At 50.6% G+C, this 25,790-nt stretch overlaps 10 protein-coding genes across 10 annotated transcripts; 8 read left to right on the forward strand and 2 right to left on the reverse strand.

Annotated features, from left to right (window-relative positions):
- Window positions 1–620: 620 nt before the first annotated feature.
- Aspvir_007589 (putative acyl-CoA dehydrogenase) lies at window positions 621–2,437 on the reverse strand (the record flags this gene model as incomplete). Its single annotated transcript, XM_043270768.1, has 4 exons — window positions 621–1,114; window positions 1,166–1,907; window positions 1,981–2,246; window positions 2,311–2,437. 4 exons carry the CDS (start codon window positions 2,435–2,437, stop codon window positions 621–623), a joined length of 1,629 nt encoding a protein of 542 aa, XP_043126703.1.
- Window positions 2,438–3,695: 1,258 nt separating this feature from the next.
- On the reverse strand, window positions 3,696–7,391 carry Aspvir_007590 (proteasome regulatory particle base subunit RPN2; the record flags this gene model as incomplete). Its single annotated transcript, XM_043270769.1, has 5 exons — window positions 3,696–4,022; window positions 4,080–6,341; window positions 6,400–6,920; window positions 6,978–7,147; window positions 7,252–7,391. 5 exons carry the CDS (start codon window positions 7,389–7,391, stop codon window positions 3,696–3,698), a joined length of 3,420 nt encoding a protein of 1,139 aa, XP_043126704.1.
- A 624-nt stretch (window positions 7,392–8,015) lies between these two features.
- On the forward strand, window positions 8,016–9,389 carry Aspvir_007591 (uncharacterized protein; the record flags this gene model as incomplete). The annotated part of the gene is made up of 1 exon (XM_043270770.1): window positions 8,016–9,389. The coding sequence occupies one exon, from the start codon at window positions 8,016–8,018 to the stop codon at window positions 9,387–9,389; it is 1,374 nt and encodes a 457-aa protein (XP_043126705.1).
- Window positions 9,390–9,807: 418 nt separating this feature from the next.
- On the forward strand, window positions 9,808–10,939 carry Aspvir_007592 (uncharacterized protein; the record flags this gene model as incomplete). Its single annotated transcript, XM_043270771.1, has 2 exons — window positions 9,808–10,055; window positions 10,141–10,939. 2 exons carry the CDS (start codon window positions 9,808–9,810, stop codon window positions 10,937–10,939), a joined length of 1,047 nt encoding a protein of 348 aa, XP_043126706.1.
- Window positions 10,940–11,831: 892 nt separating this feature from the next.
- On the forward strand, window positions 11,832–12,851 carry Aspvir_007593 (uncharacterized protein; the record flags this gene model as incomplete). Its single annotated transcript, XM_043270772.1, has 1 exon — window positions 11,832–12,851. The coding sequence occupies one exon, from the start codon at window positions 11,832–11,834 to the stop codon at window positions 12,849–12,851; it is 1,020 nt and encodes a 339-aa protein (XP_043126707.1).
- A 909-nt stretch (window positions 12,852–13,760) lies between these two features.
- Aspvir_007594 (putative Patatin family phospholipase) lies at window positions 13,761–16,247 on the forward strand (the record flags this gene model as incomplete). The annotated part of the gene is made up of 3 exons (XM_043270773.1): window positions 13,761–14,036; window positions 14,106–14,947; window positions 15,014–16,247. The coding sequence occupies 3 exons, from the start codon at window positions 13,761–13,763 to the stop codon at window positions 16,245–16,247; spliced, it is 2,352 nt and encodes a 783-aa protein (XP_043126708.1).
- A 1,388-nt stretch (window positions 16,248–17,635) lies between these two features.
- On the forward strand, window positions 17,636–18,478 carry Aspvir_007595 (uncharacterized protein; the record flags this gene model as incomplete). The annotated part of the gene is made up of 1 exon (XM_043270774.1): window positions 17,636–18,478. One exon carries the CDS (start codon window positions 17,636–17,638, stop codon window positions 18,476–18,478), a length of 843 nt encoding a protein of 280 aa, XP_043126709.1.
- An 825-nt stretch (window positions 18,479–19,303) lies between these two features.
- On the forward strand, window positions 19,304–20,689 carry Aspvir_007596 (uncharacterized protein; the record flags this gene model as incomplete). The annotated part of the gene is made up of 4 exons (XM_043270775.1): window positions 19,304–19,342; window positions 19,400–19,501; window positions 19,560–19,703; window positions 19,760–20,689. The coding sequence occupies 4 exons, from the start codon at window positions 19,304–19,306 to the stop codon at window positions 20,687–20,689; spliced, it is 1,215 nt and encodes a 404-aa protein (XP_043126710.1).
- Window positions 20,690–21,367: 678 nt separating this feature from the next.
- Aspvir_007597 (uncharacterized protein) lies at window positions 21,368–22,126 on the forward strand (the record flags this gene model as incomplete). The annotated part of the gene is made up of 2 exons (XM_043270776.1): window positions 21,368–21,485; window positions 21,549–22,126. 2 exons carry the CDS (start codon window positions 21,368–21,370, stop codon window positions 22,124–22,126), a joined length of 696 nt encoding a protein of 231 aa, XP_043126711.1.
- Window positions 22,127–22,794: 668 nt separating this feature from the next.
- On the forward strand, window positions 22,795–23,448 carry Aspvir_007598 (SIMPL domain-containing protein; the record flags this gene model as incomplete). The annotated part of the gene is made up of 1 exon (XM_043270777.1): window positions 22,795–23,448. One exon carries the CDS (start codon window positions 22,795–22,797, stop codon window positions 23,446–23,448), a length of 654 nt encoding a protein of 217 aa, XP_043126712.1.
- Window positions 23,449–25,790: the final 2,342 nt, after the last annotated feature.

Here is a 25,790-nt window from a genome sequence, read left to right on the forward strand (position 1 = left end):
ACCGCGACCAATGGGGTTCCTGCCTTTCCGAGACGGAAAATCGATCTGAAAGGTGAAAGAATCTGAAGTGTACAGCTGCTCACCAGAGTCTGATGTTGCGAGCAGCTATTTTCGTGAATCGGCAGGGAAAGAGTTGGGTTGAGCCCCAAGGCGAGGGAACTTTCAGGTAGCAGCGCAATAAGCAAAGGGTGATTGCGCTTGTGGTTTGAATGGGCACCCGGAGGCCCCTCGGTCGGAACTGCGCAATAAACAGAGCAACACAAACAGCAGTCGATGGATTCATCACCATCTTTTAACTCTCGACTTCGAGATTTCTATTACAGTGAAGCTCTTATTTGTCTATATGATACTGGCATAGAGCATTGTTCGGAGTATAGCCCAATCTTCGATTTATTTTGTCGGATCTTATCTGGTCGTTGCAAAGGCATGACCGTCGAGCATTATGTGAGCGAGTACGAAGTACAGGCATGATCCGGAAAGGTAGAATCAATTGATAATCCTATGGTACAACACACCAAATGGGATGCGAATCATATGCAATGCGCAACTTGGAAACAGGGAAGCTGAAACAAAAGCTGGATATCTATATACTTTGCAATCTCATATCCAAGAAAACCTACCTAGAGCTTCATGCCGAACATCTGGTGCACCCGCAAGCTCTGGCGCACGCTGAGGTCCAACATGATCTCCTCGCTTCCACCAGGGATAGCGTAGGCACGAACATCACGGTACAAGCGCTCAACTTTGCCACCCTGCCCCCCGCGGCTGTAGCTGAGACCTCCGAAAATTTGACTTGCCTCACGGGCACAGAACTCGAAAGTGGTAGTTGCTTGAGCCTTGAGACCAGCAATGGCACCACCCAGCTTGAGCATCGCTTCGGTTTCTTCCATGGACTGGCACTGATAGATGATATTCTCTAGCCAGTTGTATGTTGCTTCGATCTGGCGAGCCATGTGCGCCAGCTTCATGCGAATGACAGGGTGGTCGATGAGCTTCTTGCCGAAGGTCCTACGCTTGTGGGCGTACTTCATGGCTTCTTCGTAGCAAACACGAGCGAACCGGACACACTGAATGACGATACCAATTCTCTCGTGGTTGAAGTTGGTCATGATAACTAGAACGTAGTCAGTATTTGTGTTTGGGGCACTTAGAGGGAACAACTCACCCTTGAAGCCCTGGTTCTCTTTGCCGATCAAGTTCTCCACGGGCACCTTGACGTCCTCGAAGGTAACGTAGGTGGTGCCACTGCTCCACACACCCTGGCAATCCATCCGCCTGGTGCTGACACCACCCGCCTCTCTCTCGATCAAGAGAACGCTAATGCCGTTCATGCCGGGCCCGCCGGTACGAACAGCAGTGGTGAAGTAATCGGACCAGATACCATTGGTAATCCACTTCTTCTCGCCATTGACGATGTAGTGCTTGCCATCAGGAGACAGCTTGGCTTCGCATGTCAAGTTGGCAACATCACTGCCCGCATCTGGCTCGGTGATGGCGAGACAAATGCGCTTGTCACCAGCCAGAATGCCGGGCAGGATTCTGTCAACCAGAGCCTTCTTGCCGAACTTGACCAGGGGCGGGCAACCGATACCGAAGCCACCAATCAAGTTCCAGACCAGACCACCACTGCCAGCGCGGGACAATTCATCGGTGAGCAGCATCTCGTGGAAGAGATCCCAATTCTCAGGCGCAACCGACTGGACCCTGTTGCGAGTGTGTTTGGCAGGGTACTTGGTCCCCAGCAAACCAGCAAGGTATCCTCTCTCGCCCATCTGCTTGTAAATGCTATCGGGCACCTTCTTAGCCTCGTCCCACTCGGTGACGTAGGGCTCAATCTCGGTCTCCACCCATTGTCTGACTTCCGCGCGAAGGGCTGCATGGGTTTGATTAAAGTAGGGCGAGTGGTACTGTATTCAGCCAAATGATCAGTGTGATGTTTCAAACCCGCAGTAAATGAAGTTGATTGGAGAGGGAACATACGCCTTGGTACCATGAGGGGTCCGCGAAGGGAACCAGTTCACCGTAAGGCTCCAGGGGTTCGTCGGACTTCGCTGCAGCAACATCAACCGGCGCTGCAGCTTGAGGCCGGGGCGCCTCCTTCTTAGCAGGAGTAGGGGCAGGAGCAGCAGCCTTTTTAGAATCTAGTGAACCAATCTGCAGCTGGCCCTTGTACTTCTTCAGAATCCCCTCGTTGTGGTATTTCCAAAACTGTTTCGAAGCATCCTTGCCCGCCACTCGCGAGAGAACTAGATGCGCACTGTCAGCGCCTGCGCCGCTAATTTTCGACTCTAGCATGTGACAACGACGTACTCTTCTTTCCACCAGGGTGATCGTCCTGGAACTTGGTCAAGTCGTAGACATCCTCATCGATGACAACCCAGAGGTTGTCTGGCTTGTTATGCGACGCCACGTCGTCCTTGGAGAATGTTTTGGACATGGTTGTCTATATAAACAGATGTAATGAGCAAAAAGGAAAGTATAGATACAAGCCTAGTGTATATCTCTGCAACCCACGCAGTTAGAACAAAAAGCTATCTGGGGTATGGGGCAGAGTGTGGTTAAAAAAGTGAGGGACAGAGAAACAATCTGGGGTAAGAGACAAGAGAGGCCTCGGGGATAGATATAGGCCTAGGAAATTCGGGACAACGAGCGGATCCCTCCACCTCGGAGTTCCAGGATATAACGAGGACGAGAAGAGATTATATGGCTGCGCTATCCAGCACAGCCAGTAAATGGCGTGAAAAATGTACAGGTGGTGGATATCCCTTTCGGAGGAACCGCCCAAAAGAGCCCACTGAACCCCGTTCTCGAGGCCTTAGTGCTTGTTATTGTCGGTAGATTTATTGATGACAAGAACAACAGTAGTGACGCTTGCAGGGTGGTATTTGGCCATCTTTCACATGCGCAGAGCAAACAGCAGCCATGGTGAGTGATGACTGGCTGGCTGCCATGGACCCCAGAAAATCAACTGCAGCACACACGCGAAACACCTCGGCCAGATGATGCTCTGCAGGGTCATGCGCCGGTGATTGTGTGTTCTGCTATTGGCTGCTGAACGTTCGACCTGCGTCATGGCAGCAGGTGTGCTGATCGCCCATATTGGGAATCTGCCGAGGTAGTAGCCAGCCACACGTGATGTCGCCTTAATCCTGATTGAGCAATCAGCGCGAAGTCCGGTCTCGCAAGATTAAAGAGGTACCTTAGAGAGGTACTGTTCCGGGTACTACCTTACATATAGGCTGTTCAGGAGCAGCTCCCATGTGAATTCGCTCTAAGCCTCCGCTCGGCTCATTTTCATCAACTGGTTTGGAGACACCGGTCATGGATCAGGCTGGTTAAAAGGCCCTATGCATGTGTTTCCTAACTTGGCACTTTGACAGTAACGATTCCTGGCTGCATATAGGCATCTGTTGCGATAGATAGTAAACAGGTCTCGAGTTACACCTTTCTTTTGATGGATCCTCCAGCTTCTTAGCGCTCAGTGCTGAACGATCCAAACAAGATGCTGCATTGCGAAAAGCGTCACGTACCATCAGATCTACGAAATGAACAGGCTAAGGCTTGACGTCTAAATTGCGAAAGTGTGAACCTCAAAAGCACGAGTGGATCTCATTTCCCTCGCTGAAAGTAGAAAGCGAAATCATCATAATCTAGTAGTACAACCGCCGTTTAGATATGCATCAATATGCCAGCGTTTACTCCTCCAAGCCTTCAGACTCGTACTCGAACTCCTCTGGCACAGGGGCTTCCTCGCCACCTTCTTCATCCTCATCCACAGCGGTCAGGACACCAGCGGCGGCCGCTGCCCCTGCAGCTGCGGTGGGATCCGCACCCAGAGGCATCCGACCAGCATCGCGTTGGGGTGTCTGCAAGGCCGCGGCGCCAATGGCGGCTTGCAGCCGATCTTGAAGCGATTCTGCGGTGGCTGCGGGTTGTCTGACTTCTTTGCTTGCTTTCATCTCAATTGTTTCTCGAGGTTCTTCGGGGTTCTTGTCCAACACAACGACAACTCCTCCGGTAGGCTGTTGATGCAAGATTAGCTATTTTTCTGGGATGGATAGAATGTGATTAAAACTTACCCGTTTTACCGGCTCGTACCGCGGGTCTGGGAATGTGAGGTACTTGAGCTGAGCAGGAAGAACCCTGGACATGTTTTCGAGTTCATATCCGACCTTCTCCCGCTCCGCCTTCTTCTTCGGACCTTCACCAGCGCCCTTCTCTCCTTCCTTGGTCTCTTCCTCGCCCTTCTCCACACCTTCGTCGGTTTCCATCTTCTCGGGGAGCTGATCCGACACTTTAGGTGTCGTAGGCGTCTGATCAACATCCATGCTCTCACGCCGTTGTTGTTTCTCACGACGTTGAGCGCGACGCTTCGCTTGAGCGGTCGTCGAAAGTACAGCGGTCTTGACTTTTTCAGGCGCCTCCTCGGCCTTCACCTGCTGCTCTGGAGGGTAGTCGAAAAGACTAGGTTTTGTATTGCTATGGAACTTGAAGAAAGGAACTTCAAGCTTCTGATCCACGCCGATCACTGCAGTTGGTGCGAAGCTGAGCGACAAGAAGTGAGTGAGGGGGAACCAGTACCAATACTGAATGAAAACGGCCGCGCCAACGATTCCGGGCATGTTGAGGCTGCCCGTCTGTGTCTGCAGGCTGATAGTGCAGTTCCGACCACCGGCGTCGATGATGCCAAGAGCCACAGCGCAGCCGAACTTGGCCATGGCGTCTTCGTGCCTGTCCCCAATCATCTTCATCATGGCTTTACGAAGACTGCTGACACGGGGGTTCATAGCCTCGTTCTGCTGGACCAAAACCATGGCCAAGGCAATCAAGGCGCCCTGCCTGACAAAATCGGTGGAATCCTTCAGCATGGGCTCCAGAAGGTCGATCGCCTCGTGCAACCCGGTACCAGCGCACGAGATACCCAGCGCCATCGCGGCACCATATCTCACATGGGGATTATAAGATTCGGATAACAGCTCAACCATCCGAGGCACGCTCTGGTACTTTCTGAACAGGATGAAACCCAGACTGAGAACTGCCACACGACGAACGTCATCGTTGACATCGCTAACGGCAACGTGCAGGAGCCTGCGGACGGCTTTGTTGCTGCTAGTACCGCAGTAAGCAAGAGCAATGGTCATGATACCACCGTAACGGAGGGTCGGGTCAGGGTCGCCCAGGAGGCCGTTGATCAGCTCATCAGCAGCCTCTTGGCGGCCATACATGATCAAGGCCATACCCATGGCCAGACCACGAACAATCTTCTCGTGCTGCGTATCGTGAGCATATTGAATCATGTCCTCAAGAGCTCTCATGTTTCCTGTTCCCAGCATAACCAAGCCCATAGCCAGGCCAACGGCCTCACCATTGAGTGCTGAGTCAGTGTAGAGCACGTTCCGAAGATCCTCGTAGATGCCCTCGTCACCAGTGGCCATGCCTGCAACACCCAAACCTAGCGCTCCACCATGCTGAACAACCTCCTCCGTAGCCTTTTTGAAGTGATCCCGAATCATGTCAACAGCCATTCCACCATGGTTAGCATAGATCAGTCCAAAAGCGTAGAGTGATCCACCCTGGCTGTAAACTGAGCCCGACCCGCCAACACCAGCAATATGTTCCCTTGGGAGATAGGGTTGCAGCAGCTTTTGGCCTTGGCTCAGATTACCACGGTGAATGACACCCAGCGCGGCAGTAGCAGTGAACTTGGACCAGTTAACAGCCTTGCCCAGCCACTCCAAATTGTCTCGGAAGAACTTGTCATGTGTGGTGCCAGCATGCATGAAAGCATTGGAAAGAGTAACTGCTGTATGGAAGATAGAGTTCCGAGCCTCCAGACTATCGCGGACCTTGTTCAAGATGGCAATGTCGGCTTTGTTATTCCGGTAGAGGAACTCGAGATTGAGTTGAATAGATTTTATGCCGTCGAGAATCTCGAGTATATTCTTGAATGCTGTACGCGCTTCATCCGATAATTTCGCCTGGGCATCGTTCGATCCAAGAGACCTTGATTGCTCCGAGCTGGACTGGTCCTGCAGCAAAGGATCAGACTCCTTGGGCTCCTCTTGGCTCTCCGTCTTACTACTATCGGCTGGCTGTGCTTCGGGTACAAGTTCGGCGATTTCTTCGCGGACCTTCTTGAGGAATTCTTGAGTGCTATTGTCGTAAAGGTCAAAGGAGATCTGGTAGGCAACGGCAAGTGACCTGGCATCGCCCTTCTCCACCAACTGTCGAAGAATGACGGACGCCATGGAGTGCTCGTTCAGGAAGACAACACATTTAGCAATCGAGAAGTAGTCTGGAGCAGGAATTTCGTTTAGGAGCTCGAGAATGAGTTTCAGGATCTGACTCAATTGTTAGCGGAGGAAGGCCTGACGACGGCAGAAAGACAAATAGACATACTTCATTGCGAAAAGCCCGCTCCTGCACGATTCCCATGCAGATATCCAATATGTACTCCATGAGCTCTTCGCTTCGACGGGATCCACCATGTTTCTTCTCATCCTCGCTTGCCCGGATAATAGTCCTGCGGAGCACGTCCAAATTCTTCGCTTCGATGGCAATTCCGATGACCTGACGATAACGTTTCTGGACGAAACATTGCTCGAACAAACGCTCGACGACTGCTTGCAGCTGGCCTTGAACTCCCCGTTTCAAAACCAAAGAGGTCTCATCATGCTTGACAGTCACGTCTTCGCCTCCTGGATGAGCGGCGTCCAAACCTGGCACCTCCTGCCGAGAAAGCAATGACTTTGACGGCAATGTGGACTGCGAGAATGGCGTGATGGGAGATGTTAGGCTGGCGGACGTGCTCGTGGCTCCTTCACCCGATGTCGGGAATGAATTGTTCAAGTTGGCAGACGGGTCGCCTGCGGCGGGTCTCTGAGCAGCGGACAGGGAGATAAACGTATCGACACATTTGGCTTGAGAAAAATTAGGTCAGTTGGAGGCTATATCAGTCGGAGTACTGCGAAAATTACCGATGATTGTCTCCTCGAACTCGCTACCGTTCTCCAACTTGAAGAGTTTCCCAGCTCCGAGAGCGAACACCATGCTTTCGTTGTATTCTTGAAGGTGATAGTAAACCTTCGCCGCAACTAAAGCGGCGAGCTCCCGCTCCGGGAAAGACTCATCTTCGTATAACGCCTCTCTAAATGTCAGAAGTTCGGTTAGCGACAAAGTAATTTGGCAGGAATTTTTTGAACCATCATGTGGAGATTCGATTCTATGCATATAATAGATGGAATGACAAACATTTGAGGCACTGCATCAACAACTTCTGTCCAGAGGAGGTCGATTTGAGAATCGAGGGTCTTCAGAGCAAAGACTCTCAACTCCGGATCAGGTTCAGAGAGAAAGCCAACAATACCGGCGGCCGAAGCGAGTCCGACCATCTTTGAAAGATATGTCTTGCTCCCAATACCGATTTTCGTAGTTGATGGAAGGGGTCGGCTTTGCTATCGCGAGAGATGAGGCGATAGCTTCGACGTGGAGCTTCAGAACAAGGGAATCAGCTCAGATCTAGGGCAAAAGTATTCGGAAGACGCAAATACCGAGTTATATGAAATTTACAGACGGGTAGTAAATCAAAAATAAACAGATAACGGAGTGCAGATGAGAGAAGGAAGCTGTGAGTTGATTAGCAAGCTTCCAACAGCAGCCAGGCACACGTCAACGGTTGAAGCTGACGAAAGGCGCCCGTGGTTCCTGCAGAAACCCCTAGAGTTATCACGTGATTTTATGATGGAATAGTGAACAGGTGAACAGTCGGCGAGAGGAATAAAGCCAAAATGTCAACATGACCACCTTCGCAAATGATCATTCTTTCCTTGCGTTGTCTGGCGTTTTGTGGTGTTAGCATTCTCTTGTTTTTTTGTTTCCTTCTTTTGCTGGTTTGACATCCATTAAAGGCGATATTTCCCCCTCTCTACTAAAGCCTAGATAAGTTGGGTTCTAAACACAACGCGCAGAGAGTGTAGTAGTGTACACCTGCAAATGATCATATTTTATCTTCTAAAATGTCAGCCATATTTCCTAAGAACGCGAAGCAGAATTTGTTATCGTTGCCTCTGAGAATGCCTACGTCTCAGCAAGACCCCCTTCTCTACATTGACCGCCAGACGAAACACATACAGCGCAGTTTACAGGTCTTGATTGACGCCCAGAGTGACGGTCTCCTAGCAGGCCTCGCAGGAACACCTCATACTGATTCCAGGTCCAATCAAAGCTTCACCCCGACTGAACTTAGTCGCTCCAAGAGCCCGTCTACCATACCGGTCCGACAACCTGTCACGAGGAAGATTGGGTTACGTGAAGCACAGGAAGGAATATTCAAATCGATCTATGATTTGCTGAAACTGAAAGAGGAGGAGCGTGAAATACTCAGCTTCCGACTTGACGAAAGGACGGATGCTCTGGAACAGATTGACAGGTTTAGTACCAAACGAGCTGGCTTGAAGGAGGCCATATCAACAATCCATGATAATGAGGAGAGCTACCGTTCAAAGGAGCTGCTTGAGGAGAGTCATCAGCTTGAGACAGAGATTCAGGAGTTGGAAACCAGGCTACTGGAAATGAAAGCAAGGCATCGGCGTGTGATTCGAGAACTTGCTCAAATGGAGGATGCCATGGAATCCAAATTGTCCTCTTACAAAGCTTCTCTGTCTCTTGTGGAATCGGACATCGAGAAATTTCTCATAGACCCTCCTGTCAAGCCTGACTCGGTTACCAGCAGCCATTCAACGTTCTACTCCCTGAATCCTAAGCGCCGCACTCTTGAGATGGCCCACGAACATTGGACAACAGAGCAAGTCGACTTACGGAAAAAGCAACAGGGGGTAGATGCTGAGATCCATGCTCTTGAAGAAGGCGGAGGGGTATGGAAGCAGGTAGTGGTGGAAGTCTCGGGCTTTGAAAAGCGACTCAGGGCGGCGATGCGCAGGTCGATCCAGACACAGTCGCAACTTCTCGAGCCAGAGGGGCATTCGAAAGCTAATACGGAAAATGATCAGGTTCCGTCTATTATAGAAGATTTGGAGCATACGACCAATCGCGTGGAACAACACCTGAATCTTGCAGACAAGAAGGATTGGAAGCTACTCACATGCTGCATTGGAGCGGAGCTCGAGGCCCTGCGTGAAGCACGAGAGATGCTTCTTGACACTCTCGATGCGTCTACAGGGGACAAATCGCCCGCCCCAGAACGAGAAACGACAAATGCACGTCTTCCTGACGATACAAACGATTCATTGACAGATCCTCTTGGGGTGGACAATCCCGAACCTCCAGCTGATTTACTCAGGGATGCGGAACACAGGTCTCCAGAAGCGAATTTCAGGTCGGATAACGAGGATGACGAACCCGATCCCGCTTGGCTACTCCCTGAAGCTTGAATACTTAATCTGTTAAACATGTGTAATTTTATAATAGCATTTCTGTCGTAAACGGCATGAAGTGTTAGCATTGGTAGAGCTTTTTTATGCTGGCTAGTAGAAATCATGGTATGCATAACATTAGCCTGATCGAGACATCCATTGTTCATTCAATCGATAATTTCAAATTAACCATCGGTATTTTCAAGATGCAGCTGATTGGGGTGCTGGACCAAATCACCACCGGAGGCTCTGGAGCCATAAATAAAGAGACTGGAGACCGTGCTTAGCGAATGTTTCCGACTCGCCTCGGCCATCCCAACATTAGTCACAACTATATATATCCATTTCATGACAAGCCAACGGCTACAGACTGCCACAACTTGTACTCATTAGCGAGGGCAGGAAGACAAAAAGTAAAAGGCCGGTGTCCATTGAGATGCATCTTCCTGCCCCGACTTACAGCTTCAACATCCCTTCGGTTCACGACGGGACTGAGTTAGAGTGCCGTCTCTATTTGCCTCTCGAGCTGCAGCAGTCGGATGGTACTCGCAAGTGGCACATACGAGGTGCGATAATAGCCCATCCATATGCGCCTCTTGGAGGATGCTATGATGATCCGGTTGTGGGCTTTATTGGCGGGGAGCTCCTCAGAGGCGGTTTTGTTGTGGGCACCTTCAACTTTCGGTGAGTCTTTAGGATGGGCCATGTCTTTTCCACGATGGGTTCCGCCGTCGCTGCTTCGAAGATATTTTATTGACACAGTCGATAGCGGAGCTGGTGGATCTGGAGGTCGAACTAGTTGGACAGCAAAACCTGAATTGGCGGACTATGTTTCCTTCTACGGATTTATGCTCCATTACCTGCATTCGTTGAAAGAAGACCACACGCGACAGGAGGACAGGGGCCCAGATCCGAGCTCTGCTCCACCAGCCGAATCAACTGGTGACTCTAGAAGCGCATCTGGGCACGTTCGTCTCATTCTAGGAGGGTATTCATACGGGTCGATGGTTGCCTCACACCTGCCAACAGTCGATGTGGTAGCACGCTTGTTCTCAGAGGGGGATAGCGCTACATCATTTCACCAAGTACGCCAAGCTGCGAAGGAGCTCTCAGCTCTGTCGATAGAGAGTGTTCGAGGCACAGACATGCCGTCGACATCAAGCAATTTCGCCACCAGAGAATGTAGCACGGCGGTTGAGGATGTTACTCGAACAACGATTTCATACCTTCTCGTCTCGCCTCTTCTGCCGCCTGTCAACTTACTTCTCACATCTTTCTCGAAGCTCTCTTCGGGCTTGGCAGTAAAGACCACTACACAGAGTAAACAGGTTCTCTGCCCCAAGCCAGCCGACCAGCTTTGCTCATACAGAACACTGGCGATCTACGGGAACCAGGACACTTTCACTTCCGCCCACAAGCTACGCAAATGGGCCAGTGATCTTTCTCAAGCGGCTCACAGTCAATTTCACTCGGCCGAAATCGACGGCGCCGGCCATTTCTGGCGCGAGAGAGGTGTTGAATCCCGAGCAAGGGAAGCTCTGAGAAATTGGCTACATCACATTCCATGATTGTGCAAGCGAAGCTCACGGCTCGTACGATCGATTAGGAGACCTTTATGATCATTTATACCAAGTTCCTACCTCACGCGGTCGAATAAACACAATGAGTCCTCGGTTTCAATTTTAATAACGTCGCCGCCAACAATAATTCTTCTGCTGTTGATATCGACCAGATGCGGGGTCCTTTTTCCACATAACACTCAGTCGGACATGGTGTGTCCAATTCGCTACGCATTGAGAATGCTTGTCCTCATCAAGCATGGACACAGCAGAATAGTGGCTGCGCAATGATGCTAGTCCGGCCGCAAGCAACGCCTCCACCTATAATTAGCTTACACCCTAAAGTGTGTTTTGGGTGGCCTGAAGTTACTGTATTAACCAAACAGGTCCAAGGAGTACTTCCGCGTGTTGGAAGCTTGCCTGAAAGGCATTTTTGCGATCCCACGTCAGCGTAAGCACTAGATGACTCTCACAATCCATAGCGTCACCGTCCTAGGCTCTCCTTTGGGCTCAACACACAAAATCAGCTGCTGGAGGCTGGAATTCATCACCAAGTGCGAAAAGAAAACCTCTCAAAGTGACTGATCTGCATGACTCTATAACAGTTGACTCAACAAGCCTTGTCAAATGTTACCGATTCAGGTCGCCGACACCTGGAAAGGCTTAATGCAATCAAAGTGGGTTTCTATCGATCAAGATTATTGAGCAGCTGCATAACGCCTCTTTTTGAGCTTGGGACTTGATGGATGAAGAGGGAAGCACTCTAGGGAAACGGGGTGCCTAAGCATGGAAAGTATATAAGACCGTATAACCCGCGCATTGAATGCGACGTGTTTCATGGCATCGCTTCAGACATTTCCAAGCCGAGGAGTAACGAGGAAATTTGTCTTTTTCCGTGATCATGTTCGTTTCTGGTGAATTCATTTTGGTTTCCACCCTATTTAGCCTTGCTTCGGCATCTCCCACTGCGGCTATATCAGCCTCTCAATGGCCTACGGATCTGAAAGTGAAACAGCTCGCCAATTTTGGACCTAGTTCCTGGCTCGAAAATCTTGCCATCCGACACCCAGGCGAAGTCTTGGCCACAGAACTGCTCAACCCGCGGATCTTGCAAGTCGATCCCGATGAGAAATTGCAGCCGATAGTGATTCATAGCTGGGCCGAAGGTGCCAGTGCTGGCAACTATGTCGGTGTCTTGGGAATCACAGAGACTAGACATGACGAGTTCTATGTGGCTGTGGCTGGTCAGTACGACGAGACTATGACGTTATTGCCCAACTCGACCGATTACATATTCCGGGTCGATTTGAGTACTTTGGAGGTGTCCTCGACGGGAGAGGTGCTCTCAAATGCCACAGTGACGAAACTCACCGACCTCGAGGGCTCTCAGCTCGTGAATGGAGCCACGACGCTCAATGAAGACGCTATCTTGGTTTCCGATTCCTACAATGGATGGGTCTATAAGGTCGATGTCCGGACTGGTGCATATGATGTGATTATCGATGACCCTCTGATGAAGCAGAGCTACGCAGGTGCAGAAGGGAAAATCGGTGTCAATGGGATCAAGGTCTTCAGAGGATATCTTTACTGGACCAACACTGATGCTGGTCTCTTGGCCAGAATTAAGATCAACGAGGACGCGGAGCCATGCGGTGCATCCGAGATCGTTGCTTCAAATCTGACGGGGCCGGACGATTTCACTCTGGACGAAAACGGGACAGCATATATTGCCCTGGGCACCTTGAACGAACTCGGCGTTGTCTATCCTGGAGGCAGCAACAGGTCGGCAGCTGTGGGTGGGGTGACGGCAGCAAAGTTTGGACGCCAACATGGTGACCATCATCGACTGTACCTCAGCACTCATGGAGGTAGGTCTTTTGTACCAAATTCAAGTCACGGTGAAGTTGACGCGACGGGCTAATAATCTGAGCAGGATCGAACATACTGTCCAATAGCACGGCAATTGACAATGGGACCATTTCGTATGTCGACATCCCTCATACGATATGGTGACTGCTAGGGTCGTCAAACTAGGAGGTTATAAGATAAAGGCAATTGTCTCTACTCAATAGATATTTTCACTCAGTGGATACTGTTTAGATGCTAGACTAATACTCCAGCCAAAATTCTCTTGTGCTTTCCATGGATATAAGTCCTGATGAGGTCTGAATTGTATATTGGCCTGTTAATAATCCTGTCACATGCTTGTATTCCCAGACAGGAATTATCATGACTCAGGCACACAAGGATACCTATCTGGCTGGGGAACAGACAGATGACGTCAGGTGTCCAGCATAAAGATAACTGATCAAGGGCGAATAAAAAAGAACAGCAGAATAGATAGCGCAAGTACTGCGCTCTACTCCAGTCCTCAGAGGAAGAAAATGAGGATAGTGAGCAGCATCAAGAGGGGATGTACAGAGACACGAGGGATTGCTGGAACAGGCGTCATGTGGCAATGGGCGATGGGCCTCCAAAGACTCCACTCCACACCTGAGGCCCAACTCTGCCCGCGTGACGTCTGAATCGCTGCTGACAAGTGCCAAACCCCACGCTGATTTCCTGGGGGTGCTATGCTGCAGAGTACAGACTAACAAGGCAAGGGCATCTGTTTGCAGTACATTCACATTCATTAATGGATGATTCCATTCATTCTTGCCTCCATTCTCTATGTTTTTAGTTTTCAGGTGCTCTCCTTGACGTATAAAGTGAGGACTGCAGAAGATTGTCTGGCATCCTTCTTTCCTATCTTCATGCTTTCTGGTCAACTTTTTTGCTCCTCCCACATTCGCCAGATGGATGGCTCTCCCTCAACGTGACGCCTACTACCATGTCGCTTTTTCATGACTTGCCCATTGTGCAACCTAAATGTCACGGCGGTGTTAAATCCCGGAGTCAGCTCAATGTCTCATCGACCCCGGCACGGCAGCGCCATATTCTATCGAAATCGATTTCCATCCCCTCGTTACCGTCGGTGGTGCGGAACTCGCTGTCATGGGCTGGGGATACCCTAAATGCGTATCGCGATGGAGCCTCAAGAGAGCAAAGGAAGGCGCTCACAGATATTGAGGATCGCAAGCAGATTTTGTACCTCAGAATGCGTAATGTAAGTCGCTAGCCTTCCTCTTTCCGTTGCCGCTGTCAGTCCTTAGCTAAATCAAATTCATGGGTCTAGGCGGTCTCGTACGAGGAGTGGAGGAACTGCGCCTGCGAACTGGATGAGTTAGAGGACAATAATACCTGGAAACAGACGTTCGAATGTTCCGAATACAACACTCGCCTTGTGCAAGAGCGTCTCAGACAGCTGGAAGAAGCCCGCATCAGTTGTGACGTAAGCCGGATGCTTTTTCTGATTCGCACTTCGCTGAGTCGCGATCTGGGGAATATGAGCAATGCTGCGCTGTACAGGCATTCTCATGTTGGTACGAAAGACTTGATCGACCGGTACATCACGACGGCGCTCGACACGATATCAATGTTGGTGGAACTGGCTGGAAAGAAGTGTGACGTGTTGGAACTGAGGTATATGCTCGATCAACTCCTCGCCGCGCGACAGGCGTTTGGTCGAAGTGCTCTTCTATTCTCCGGAGGCGCCACGTTCGGAATGAACCATATCGGGGTACTCAAAGGTCTGTGGGAAGCAAAACTGCTCCCCCGTATTATTTCCGGCGCCTCAGCAGGCAGTATTGTCTGTGCCGTTTTCTGTACACGTACGGACGACGAGTTACCTGCGCTTTTGGATACTTATGCTTACGGAGATTTCGCCGTCTTTGACGAGGAAGGAAATGAGGAGAATATCTTGCAGAAAACAGCACGGTTTCTAAAATACGGCTCCTTTTTGGACATTTCGCATCTTGCTAGAGTCATGCGAAACTGGCTTGGCGACATTACATTTCAGGAGGCATACAACAGGACGAGGAGGATACTGAACATTTGTGTCTCCAGTGCCGGAGTGTACGAACTTCCAAGGTTGTTGAACTACATTACCGCACCCAACGTGATGATTTGGTCTGCTGTGTAAGTTTTATTATCCTGATGCTCAACATACCCCTCTTGGCTGAGCTTGGTTCTGACTTGCTATAGAGCCGTTTCCTGCTCAGTACCGCTGGTTTTCACGCCCTTTGTGCTGATGGCCAAGGATCCATTGACCGGAGAAGCGGTCCCTTGGACTGATTTTCACAAGCAGTACATTGATGGCTCAGTGGATGGGGATTTACCCATGACCAGGTTGTCTGAGATGTTCAACGTCAATCATTTCATCGTCTCACAGGTGAATCCTCATGTGGTTCCTTTTCTTCCGAAGGATGATGGTCCCAGCCATGGGCCAATGCAAACGTCATCCTCACCTGGCTGGCTTCACGCCGTGACACATCTAGCCAAGGACGAAATATTACACCGGATGACGGTCTTGTCGGACCTTGGTATCTTCCCCACGTCCCTCACGAAAGCTGCATCCATCATGAACCAGAAATATTACGGAGATATCAATATTTATCCGGAGATTCTCTACGCAAATTTCCCTCGAATCCTCAAGAACCCGACCACTGAATTCATGCTTCAGGCATGTCTCAGCGGAGAACGCGCAACCTGGCCCAAACTCGGACGGATCAGGAATCACTGTGCGATAGAGCTAGCATTGGACTCGGCTATCCAGCAGATGCGCGTGCGAGTTGCGTTCAGTCCTAGCCTGGTAAACTTGAGGTATCACGGGCTGAATGGCCATTCGATTGATTCGCTTGATAGCAGTGGAGGGCGTGGACGCATGCTCAACCGGAGGAGTTCGTACGATCATGAAGTGGAGCGAATGGAGCGAATGCGCCCCAATTCGGGCCGTCGATCCACAGCGCAAGTGAGGCGGTCTCATAGCGCATTTCTCGCCGAGCAGTCACATACCTTGAGTGTTATTCGTTCAGCCGAAGTTGGACAGGAGATTCAAGATCGAAGCGACGACCGCCCGAGGGACCTGACCGTTGACGGAACATATTGTATTGACTCCGATTATGACGAAACGGATCTATCCTCTCCAGAGCGACCGATACTTTTCCGGGGTCCCTCATGGGGGTCGTCGGTGGGTGGGCAGCCAGGATCACGGCATGGTCAGCAGAGCCCTGTCCGAACTCGAACATCAGCCGCGTCCGTGATGAGTCCCTCCGTAGGCGCATCACGTTGGCCATCATCTACGCACTCTGCCGACGATGCCAGCACCCGAATGTCGTTGTACTCAAAAACGATATCACCTCCACGCAGCCTACTACAGATGACCCCTGCAGTTCAAGGGGGCTCGATTGGGTCGTCAACCCGTCACTCTTACAGCTGATGCACAATCAGGGTAGCCAATATAAATGCTTCCCCATCATAAAGACACCATGGTTCATCTGGGGATATTGGGAACTCGGCTTAGAGACTCGACAAGAGGTCAGTTTGCGAAGCACTCTATCCGACCTCTCTTTTCGAGCATTTGTCCAGCATGTGAGACCACGAGCAGCAGTCCATGTCTCACCATGTTGGCCTTTTACGGCTTTCATTCGCATGTGATGTTGCCTTGGGTTCTAGACCATAAATTTTGGAAGTTACACAGATGCCTGCAAAAGGCGTTTCTGGAGAAAGGGAAGCCCCCATAGACAGTGCATACACGGCGACCTTAGACGAGGACTCGGAGTTGGTTTTCAGGTCATTTGACACGTTCACAGGTCATACCACAGCATTTTGAAACGGCGTTCTTAATTACTTTGTGGGCAAGCGGAAGGGTAAATCTGTATTAGAGCAGACGATCAATAGATGTACCTCTTATGCTATCCTATCCCATCGCATGGTTGCTCTGCATGCGTGTATAATCGAAGGCAGTTCTTTGACAACCATAACCCCTCATGAGCTGACAACCCACTGACGAAATCAGTTGCATGCAGGACATGCATATTAATTTATTTAACAGAATCCTGCATAATTAGTGTGTTTCGTCCTCCCCAACTAGTGCTGAGGAGGTCTCACTGGGCGCTTCGCTGCTGCACAGTCCTCCTAGTGGTGAACTAAATTTGGCACAATTATGCCGCTACCAACCTGCGAAAGGAAACTAATTATGGTACTTGACTGCATATTGCAGACTAATTCAAGAATTCACGCGGCGTCTTACATGGATAAGTTTCTAAGAATGGATATGTTAGTCTGCGACAATGCCTGTTAAGTGACGCTAATGCGTCGGGCGGCAATGGAGCGTCTTTGTTTGTTAATTGTTGCTAATGTTGGCAACTTGATCGACATCGACCAGATCGATGCAAGCTTAAGCTGTTTGTGGCTGTTTCAGAGACTCAGTGTATGATGAAACATAATTAGAAAAGCAGCAGCGTTAACTGGATATCCAGCATGGATAAGCTTATATACGTCCGTTGTCGTCTTCGTCGATAAGAGTCTCGAGGCTTGTCCACAGACTTGCTCTGGTGGTGGTGGTGCTTGTGACTGAAGCCTGCCCTTGTCCTGCATTGCATAGATTGATGGTGGTCATCCGTCAAGATCATCTGTGCCTTATCCTTGTCTCTTGAGCCCTCGCCCTTGGACATTGCAGAGCAGCCTCGTTCCTCCAGACTGCTCTTCCAGTTTGAGCTGCCTGTGCCACCTCTATATACTCCGATCCCTGCATCAGTACGGAGTACCCCGTACCATGAGCCATCTCTCTGCTCCCACAGCAAAGCAGCATTGAACATAACCAAAATGGCCAACATCGTCACCCGGCCCCTTGGCATCTTCCGCAAGCACGACTCCTCCAAGCCCCAGTCGCAGCAGCAATCACGATCCCTACACACCAGATGGGGCGACGCAGCCATCTCCGCGCCAACTGACGGCTCCTGGACCCAATACACTACCTCAACCCCTCACCAATCTTCCTCCTCGACCCGCAGGAGCAAGAGCAAGAGCAAGAACAAGGACAAGAGCATGGACAAGCCAGCCTACGAAGTGGAATACGTGCCTCGCACGCATCAACTCATCGAGTCACGCCCAAGCTCAACCCTAACCCCAACCTCCTTGTCTCGGCGTCTCTCCATACGACTGGCGCCTAGATCCAAGAGCTCCCGCTTGGACTGTGACACAACCGAACGCCAACCCCTCGTCGAGCGACGGGCCCAGTTCGCCTACAAACCCATCCGCCAGGATTATCCCAGCGAAGTCGCCGAAAAGACAGCAGCGGCGCCTCGAATCACCGTCAACAGCCTCGACAAGCGGCCTTCATCTCCATCTCCCGCTTCGTCTCTGGAGCCGACGCCGTCGCCGTCGCCGTCGTCGTCCCGGTTCCGGTATATCCCTGCCTACCCGCGGTACGAGGAGGAATTCGCTCGCTCGCGCTTATCGTGCGCGTACTCGGTCTCTTCGGGGGGTAGCTTCCGCGCTGGAGACGATGAGAACTGGGACGAGGGGTTCAACCATGCCTGTGAGCGGGTGGACTCCATCTCCGGCTCTCGGAGGAGTGGTTCGTCGGCGTCCGCGGCGAAGAAGCGTGTCTCCGGCAGACGCATGACCATGACTATGGTGCCTGATGCGGAGGAAATCTACGGATGATTTGGTTTCATTTTCCCTTTTGACTTGAATGCATTTGGCTCGTGGTGGACTTTGCAGCAGCATATTTCAAGGCGTTGGTGGGTTGGCGTCAATTTTATATTTTGGCAACTCTTTATGGTGTTAAGCAGAACCATGATAATGATAATGACATTATGGCATCCAGTAGCTGCTCCCTTACCGTCTTAGCTTATCTTACATCTTGAGTAACTTGGTATGCCTCTCTAGATAGTCGGAAACCACCTCGCAAATCACGCCTGGTACCCCTTACTAAGGCCGTAGATGAAGAATCAAAGCCTGAATCAATACCCTACGCCCATGGAGTTCGAGTGATCGGGTCTGTATTCTTTCCGAATCCTACCTGGACTGACGATAATAATACAATGAGCTACATGCATACTACGAAAGGTACCCGAGGTGAGGGTCCTATCCTGACGTCAGATTGAACACCATCACCATCACCAGTCGACGTCAGAACTCTTCAATCGTTCGCTCATATTTCCTATTGGCGGATTGGCCTCCCCCTTCACTTCTTCACAGTCGCATCGATTCATCTAGTCCAGCTCGCTGGGATATCAGGCAACGGCGGAGCTAGTTTGCCTCCAAATTTCCTGTTCTGTCGCCTGTTCCGCTGGGTATACCAAGAATGACGCCATGCCCACGCATTGCACCATATCGTCGTCGCAAGACCGGCCATCTTTGTCGCTGCTTTCTACATCGCTCATGATTATTATCCCTATTACTTCCTAAATCAATCGCTTGAGGATCGGGAGTAACAATTCTTACAACCTGCGCCGCAATCCTACCAAGTCGCATACATCCAGCACAATGGCAGAATCAGTGGTCCAAATCAAATGTGAATGCAAGGTTCGTCTTCGCCATCTTGAATTACAGATTCGAGGTCTAACGGCTGCATGATAACAGCACGATTCTTGGGGCAAAAAGGGCAAAGATGCACTGGCTGCCCAGCTTTGGGCCAAATCACCTGGCTCCGGTGATATCAAGGAGACAGAGACATACTCTGAGGTGAGGAGGCGTCTCGTCCCCTAGCCATGCTGCTTATAAGAGTTAACTCTTCAGATAGATGTGGATGGGGACGTACCCGACAAACCCGTCGAAAATTCTCGCCACAGGCGAGTTGCTCGCTGACTACATCAAAAACAACCCGCAGGTGATCGGGAAGGCCGTTTTGGATCGATTTGGGCCAGAGATCCCCTTTCTACCCAAGGTACACACCGTGTCGAAGAGAAACGGCCTGCCGACCTTGACTAACCGAAAACTCAGATCCTATCCTTCGCCAAAGCCCTCCCACTTCAAATCCACCCCGACAAGGCCTTGGCTGAGAAGCTCCACGCAACCGATCCGAAGAAGTTCGGCGACCCCAACCACAAACCCGAAATAGCAATTGCACTATCTAACTTTGAGCTCTTTGCCGGCTTCAAACCCCTGAAGGACATCGAGTCCCTCATGAAACTGAAGCCGCTCGAACGGTTTGTCCCACCCCACGAGAAATTCGACGACGAGCTTCTGCGGCAGATTTGCAAGGCGCTGCTGAGCGCGTCCCCTGTCGCCGTTGCCGAAACGATCAATGAGCTTCAGAACATACCCGAGTCCCAGTTCGGTCCCAACAGCAGCTATATTCCGGGTATGCTGGGGAGACTTCGCAAACAGTATTCCGAGTACGACAATGGCAACCTGGTCGCTGCGTTGTTGATGAACTATCTCAGCATCGGCCCAGGCGAGGCAGTCAATGTACCTGCTGATAGTCTGCATGCATATCTTAACGGTGACATCATGGAATGCATGGCCCGTTCCGATAACGTTCTGAACACAGGATTTTGTCCTAGGCCGGCTCGGGACAATGTGGATCTGTTCTCACGGGCGCTAACATTCAAACCTCACTCAAAAGACGAGGTGATTCTACCACGGAAAAAGAGTGACAAGGGCTTGAATGGGAAAACCGATGAGTATGCGCCCGCCTTTAGCGAATTCAACGTCCTGGCGACTTGTTTGGGGCCTGGGGAGACGGAAACGCACAAGGCCATCTTAGGGCCGAGTCTTATGATCGTCACAAAAGGTAATGGTCAAATGAACGCTCCTGGCGACAAGCGGTTCGATCTGAAGGAAGGATACACCTACTTCATCGGACAGGGAGTCGCCCTAGACTTCCACACAGAGAAGGGAATGGCGGTTTATCGACCTTATGCAGAATAATCAGCAAACGGCGCATACATATTAGAGGTCGTCGGTCAATGTGATAGAAGAAATGCATCATCTTGTGCTAATTCCTTCACTTGTCAGTCCTTGTAATTTCAGCATGCAGGCCATATGCGTCAGTTACTGAAGCAAAGATAGGGCCCTTTGAGCTTGAACAACTCATCTGCAGAGAGATGGGTCAGATCGCAATTCCCCCTCCTCCCTAGCGCGGAGATACGGGGTCAGGGCGCGCACAACCGAGTCGCCGAACTCTCTCAGCCAATGATCCCCGAATTCGCACCAGTTTGGATGCTATTTTGGGCGTGGGAGGATTCGAGCATGCGTTTCAGCTTTCCGTTTGTCTGTAACCATCAACTAAACAAGATAAGCGCAAGTGATCCTCCCAGAGCGTTCTCTGATTCGGTTTCTATCTTTGTCCATGACTACCGCAATCCCGCATTGCTTGATCCTCAAAATAACTTTAAACTCACGGCTCTGAAACGAGGGACCGTGATCAGCCTGAGCTTATCAATATGACAGGACTTAAATATTCTCTTTCTTCCGCTCATCGTAGAGGGGTGATCTAACTGCGTTGATGGAGAGGCTGGCGAGGCGGATCAGGGTCCTCTCATTGTTTCGCGTGTGATTGGTATCGAACAAGCATTGCTTCTTTCTTCTGAAGAACGATTGTCCAGTATGGTCATTTCGCGTGATACCAACTATTCAGGTCACGTTGAATCAGGAACCGGGAGCTCCAACAATGTCACTGCGATAATCATCGGAGTGGTCGTTGGAGGCGTTGCTGCCATTGCGAGTAGGACTCTCTTCTAGCAAATTAGGTCGTGTGCGTGTTTCAATGCTAACAAGTCTGTATCAGTCACCGCGGGCATACTCTTCTTCCTCTATAAGAAACGCAGATGGGATCGCATCCGTCGACGCGAAGAACAACTCCTCGAGTATCATATCCAGGCAGGGTTGAAGGCAGACGATGCTGAGCTTGCAACTATGCGGGGTCGACCGTCATCTTCGCTCTCCATCTACCGAGCCCACTCTGACGACATCAGTGACCGACCGCCAGCATATCAGACGTTCCATGTACCGGTCTATGACCCGTCCAGGTACAGAGATATCGATATTCCACCAGCCGTGCAGTTCTCTGCGATGAGACAACCGCCATTTCAGCCAGTCGATAATGCTTCTATAAGAGATTCATCACAGCTTCGCAACCAGCATGTCTCACATCTAAACGACGACTCGCCATTGCCCCAGCTATTGCAGCCACCAGGGCCGTCATTTCTGGGAACCTCGCCAGATTCGACACGAGATTCGATACAATCAGACGGTCTCTTCCAAGCCAACGTGGTTCCTGCAGACTCGAGCACACTCGATCAGACGGCAAGCCTACCTAGGAGACCAAAACCGGTACTGTCGAGATTGATCACGAATCTCAACTGATGAGGAGACGCCTATTCGTATCAGTTGACCATGATTTTGGAGTTAGCGCGATGTCTCTGTTTGTTGGAACGGCGTAAACGGATATTAGCGATGGCGCATGGTGTTGGACCCTGGGATTTCTTACTCTTGTTCTTCTCGTGATCGTTGGCTCAGAAGCAGCAGAAATAATGACAACGATTTCATGAATGAGACATCAATGTGGCGCACTTCATCCAAGTTTCAGAGCCCTGTGATCGTGGAAGAGGCTCCAGTTGATGATTGATTCAGCAGGTTCGACCTGCAACTGGCAGCAGTCCTACTAGGACAATTAACGTCAATTATGATGGACTCGCAAGTCTCCCCGAGGACAGTCAACCACCTGAGGCGCGAGGAAGGAATCATCATGAAGACTGAATAGGAGGACTCACCTCCTTCCTTTCTCTTTGCCATCATCGTGCATGATGGAAGGAAAGTGCAGACTTAAAGAGTCCGCTACCTCAAGACACCCTCAGCTCGATGTATTTTCTTTCAGTCTCTCTCGAGACAACACGCTCGGCGGAGACTTCTCTCTAATGCCCTATTTCCTCGTCTCTGCCATATAATATTACCTATTCTTATCTCGGTCGTTACTCTCGTTACACGGTACCCAGGCGAACGCACCTCACCCGGACACCCATTTGCGTATCAGCATGGATGAAATGATAGCAGGATGCCTATGCCTGTATGGTTTCGCAACTGTCCAACAGCCGGCTGACGAGGCCGTTCTTGTTTTTGGAACGAATCTCTCCGGCGCATCCAATAGTGCCGTTCTCAGGAAGGAAATGGCTTGTGCTCAAGCCCTGATGCGGGCATTCCCACCACAGTCAATTCATGTTTTTGAACCTACACGAACCTGGTCGGAATGGAAAAGCGATACTGTTGCCGCAAATGCTAATCCGAGATCGGCACACGCGCGCATCTACCGCTCGCAGACAACGTACAGAATGGGCTTCGGAAATGTGGACTTTATGCGCCATGTGGCGAAGCAGCTCGATGACCATAAGGGCGTTGAAATCTTGGAACTTCACTGGCTACTCAGCGAGGAGGCCACCCATTCTCTAGAGTTCAAGGCTGCGCAATCGGCAATGAAGGATGCAGGTCGGAGAGCGGAATTATTAGCCAGGAGGGCTGGACTCAGCTTTGCTCCCTTGCGAATGACAGATCTTGAATGGCGAGCAAACGGGGAGGCCTTACCTGCATCCTGGAAGGACGCTGAGAACGATGCGGGTGGCAGACATCTTGACATGGAGCCGAGGATGTTTCAACTTAATGCTATCGTCAAAGGCAATTTCATTATATGGTGAAATGTGCGGTGCGGAAGGGCTCTGCTAGTCGCTCTTTGTGCTTTAGTCGCTTTGCTTGTTCAGGAGGGTAACAGCCAGAGGATCTCGATACGCTGGTATGTTTGGCATGTGATTTGGATCGCTGATGCGATATATTGTTGCTGAATAGCTAGATTTGCTTGGACTTTTGCTCGGATCAGTGGCTTGAGCTGAATTACTTTGCTTATGAGGTGAGATACAGGATTACAGAGGTATAACAACTTCTACTTGCTACGGCTACATGTCAAGAATCCTAGCCCGTCCAGGGTAATAAGCCTCCCTTAAAGTTAGACTCGAGCCATTGCCTCATAACATCAAGTTGCGAGACCAGCAGGAGGTCCCTGCTCTGGCACATTTGCTCCATCTCCATACAAACGGTGGGGAAATCTAGCACAATACCATAAGATCCGCGTCTTGGTAAACTAACCGTACAATTAGCTTGCTTCTCTCTCACACTGGAAATTTGCATCTCTCTGTGGACAATATTCCAAAGCGGAAGAGTAGTTTGTCATTTCATGGGTCAATTCGTGGAAATAGCTCGACTGGCATCCCCCGGAAATCTCCGCTTCGACGCTGTAAGCGTGCAAGTATTTCCTTCACGGATCCATGCCATAATCAAGCTTGATAGCACCTGCGAGGTTACATTTGATCAGATGTGAGGAGTGTCCGTACTGAGTACACGCATTCACATTCCAAGCCTGATCTGAGGCGGACTGGCATTTGCTGGTTACGTTCCACTGCCAATATATATCCCTGCCCTTTCGAATGCCACTAGCGTGGGTTCAGAATGTCGAGGAGTGAAATGACTGACCGAATGAGATTGAGAGAGTATGTACTCCGTAGTGTTACTCGACTCGGCCGGAACAACGGCGAAGAAACGAGTTTCGTCAAAAGCGAGTTTTTCGTCCTGGTTGCAAAGTTGGCGGTCGACGATGTCTTTTCCCTTGTCGAGGTGCTGAGAATGATTTGGCCTATTCGCTTAGATTCATTCAGTCCGGAATTTCAACTGGAGGACAACAACAAGGAATGACTGTGATTAGACTGATAAGACATGAGCTGATGCTCCATCACGGCGCGTAGTTACGCTCTGTGGATGGTTCGGTTCACTTGGGCCTCTCGACGGGCTTACGGACTGCGGGACGATCAACCTTGTGCTTGTTCGCTTCTCAACCAACGACAATACGCTAAATAATCGCCGAGTGTTGGTTCCAGGGTTCAACTTTGACGATGTCCAACTCGATTAGCGATATTATTATGATGACTTGTCAGTTCGGATTCTGAATAAGAAAACATGGAAAAAAAATATGGTGGATGCACTACTCCGCTTGGGCAATCGAAGGAAGTTGGCTAAGAGCCTTCCTGTTTGAGCATCGAGCTTCAGCTCGTTGCTCTGCCCCTCCTTTTGCTGGTGATCCCTGTCTGTCTCAAGTATCCATCCCCTTTCACTCACCCACACCATCGATGATACGATAGCGATGAGCATCACGGGGCGTGCGAATAGAGATCCCAGTAAGTACGACATGACATCCACACGGAGCTTTCTCCCCCAGTATTGGTCGAACCTTTTCCTCAGCCGCATCGTGACCCTTACGACGTATGTTCACGACTCACCTGTCCTTAGATTACGTAGCCTGTCCATCTAGGCTACTGCCTGGCAATCTAGGCAGGATGCAGAGGAACGGAGCTTTTCATCCAGGATGCGATTATCGACAAGAGTCAACCGCGGTGTTGGAAGATGCTACTGCCGTAGTCTCTACATAGTCGGTCATCTTCCATTGCCCCCCCACCCTTGCGAAAGTCCTACATCTTCTCGAGGCTTAATCGATTGATACGGCTGTCCCCTGGTCCTGCTTCGAGCAGTAGATGATGAGCAAGCGCCACGCCAAGAAGGCGGACAGCTGCGGGCGTCGTTGTGTGCAACGTAGTTGACCAACATCCCAGATCGCTTGGCTTGCGTCGGCAAGAGCTGTAAGGTGACTACGCCGCAATTTCTCCTTCCTTGCAATATTTCTTACTCCTTCCGCGACGTACCCCTCTCGTTTAATACTATGGCTTGCAGGCCAGAGACTGCAGCCTGCTGTCTACCCTGCCTGAAAATGCTCTACCGGCGACTTCAGGACCAGTCACCGTCTGTCATTCTGCGTGCCGCTCCAAGACCGCCGCGATGCCCAAAGATGATCTTCTTTGGGAAGTTTCCAGGTGGCGGTCCGTTGACTTTCACCTGAAGGGGGGTTGACCCAAACTGTCGGGTCTGTAACGCGTCTTTGTCTCGCATGACTCCCGTCCTACGGTGTCGTCTACTCGAGCGGACTTCTTCAGAGTCT

This window comes from Aspergillus viridinutans, assembly GCF_018404265.1.
Source record: "Aspergillus viridinutans IFM 47045 DNA, scaffold_5, whole genome shotgun sequence".
NCBI lineage: Eukaryota > Fungi > Ascomycota > Eurotiomycetes > Eurotiales > Aspergillaceae > Aspergillus > Aspergillus viridinutans.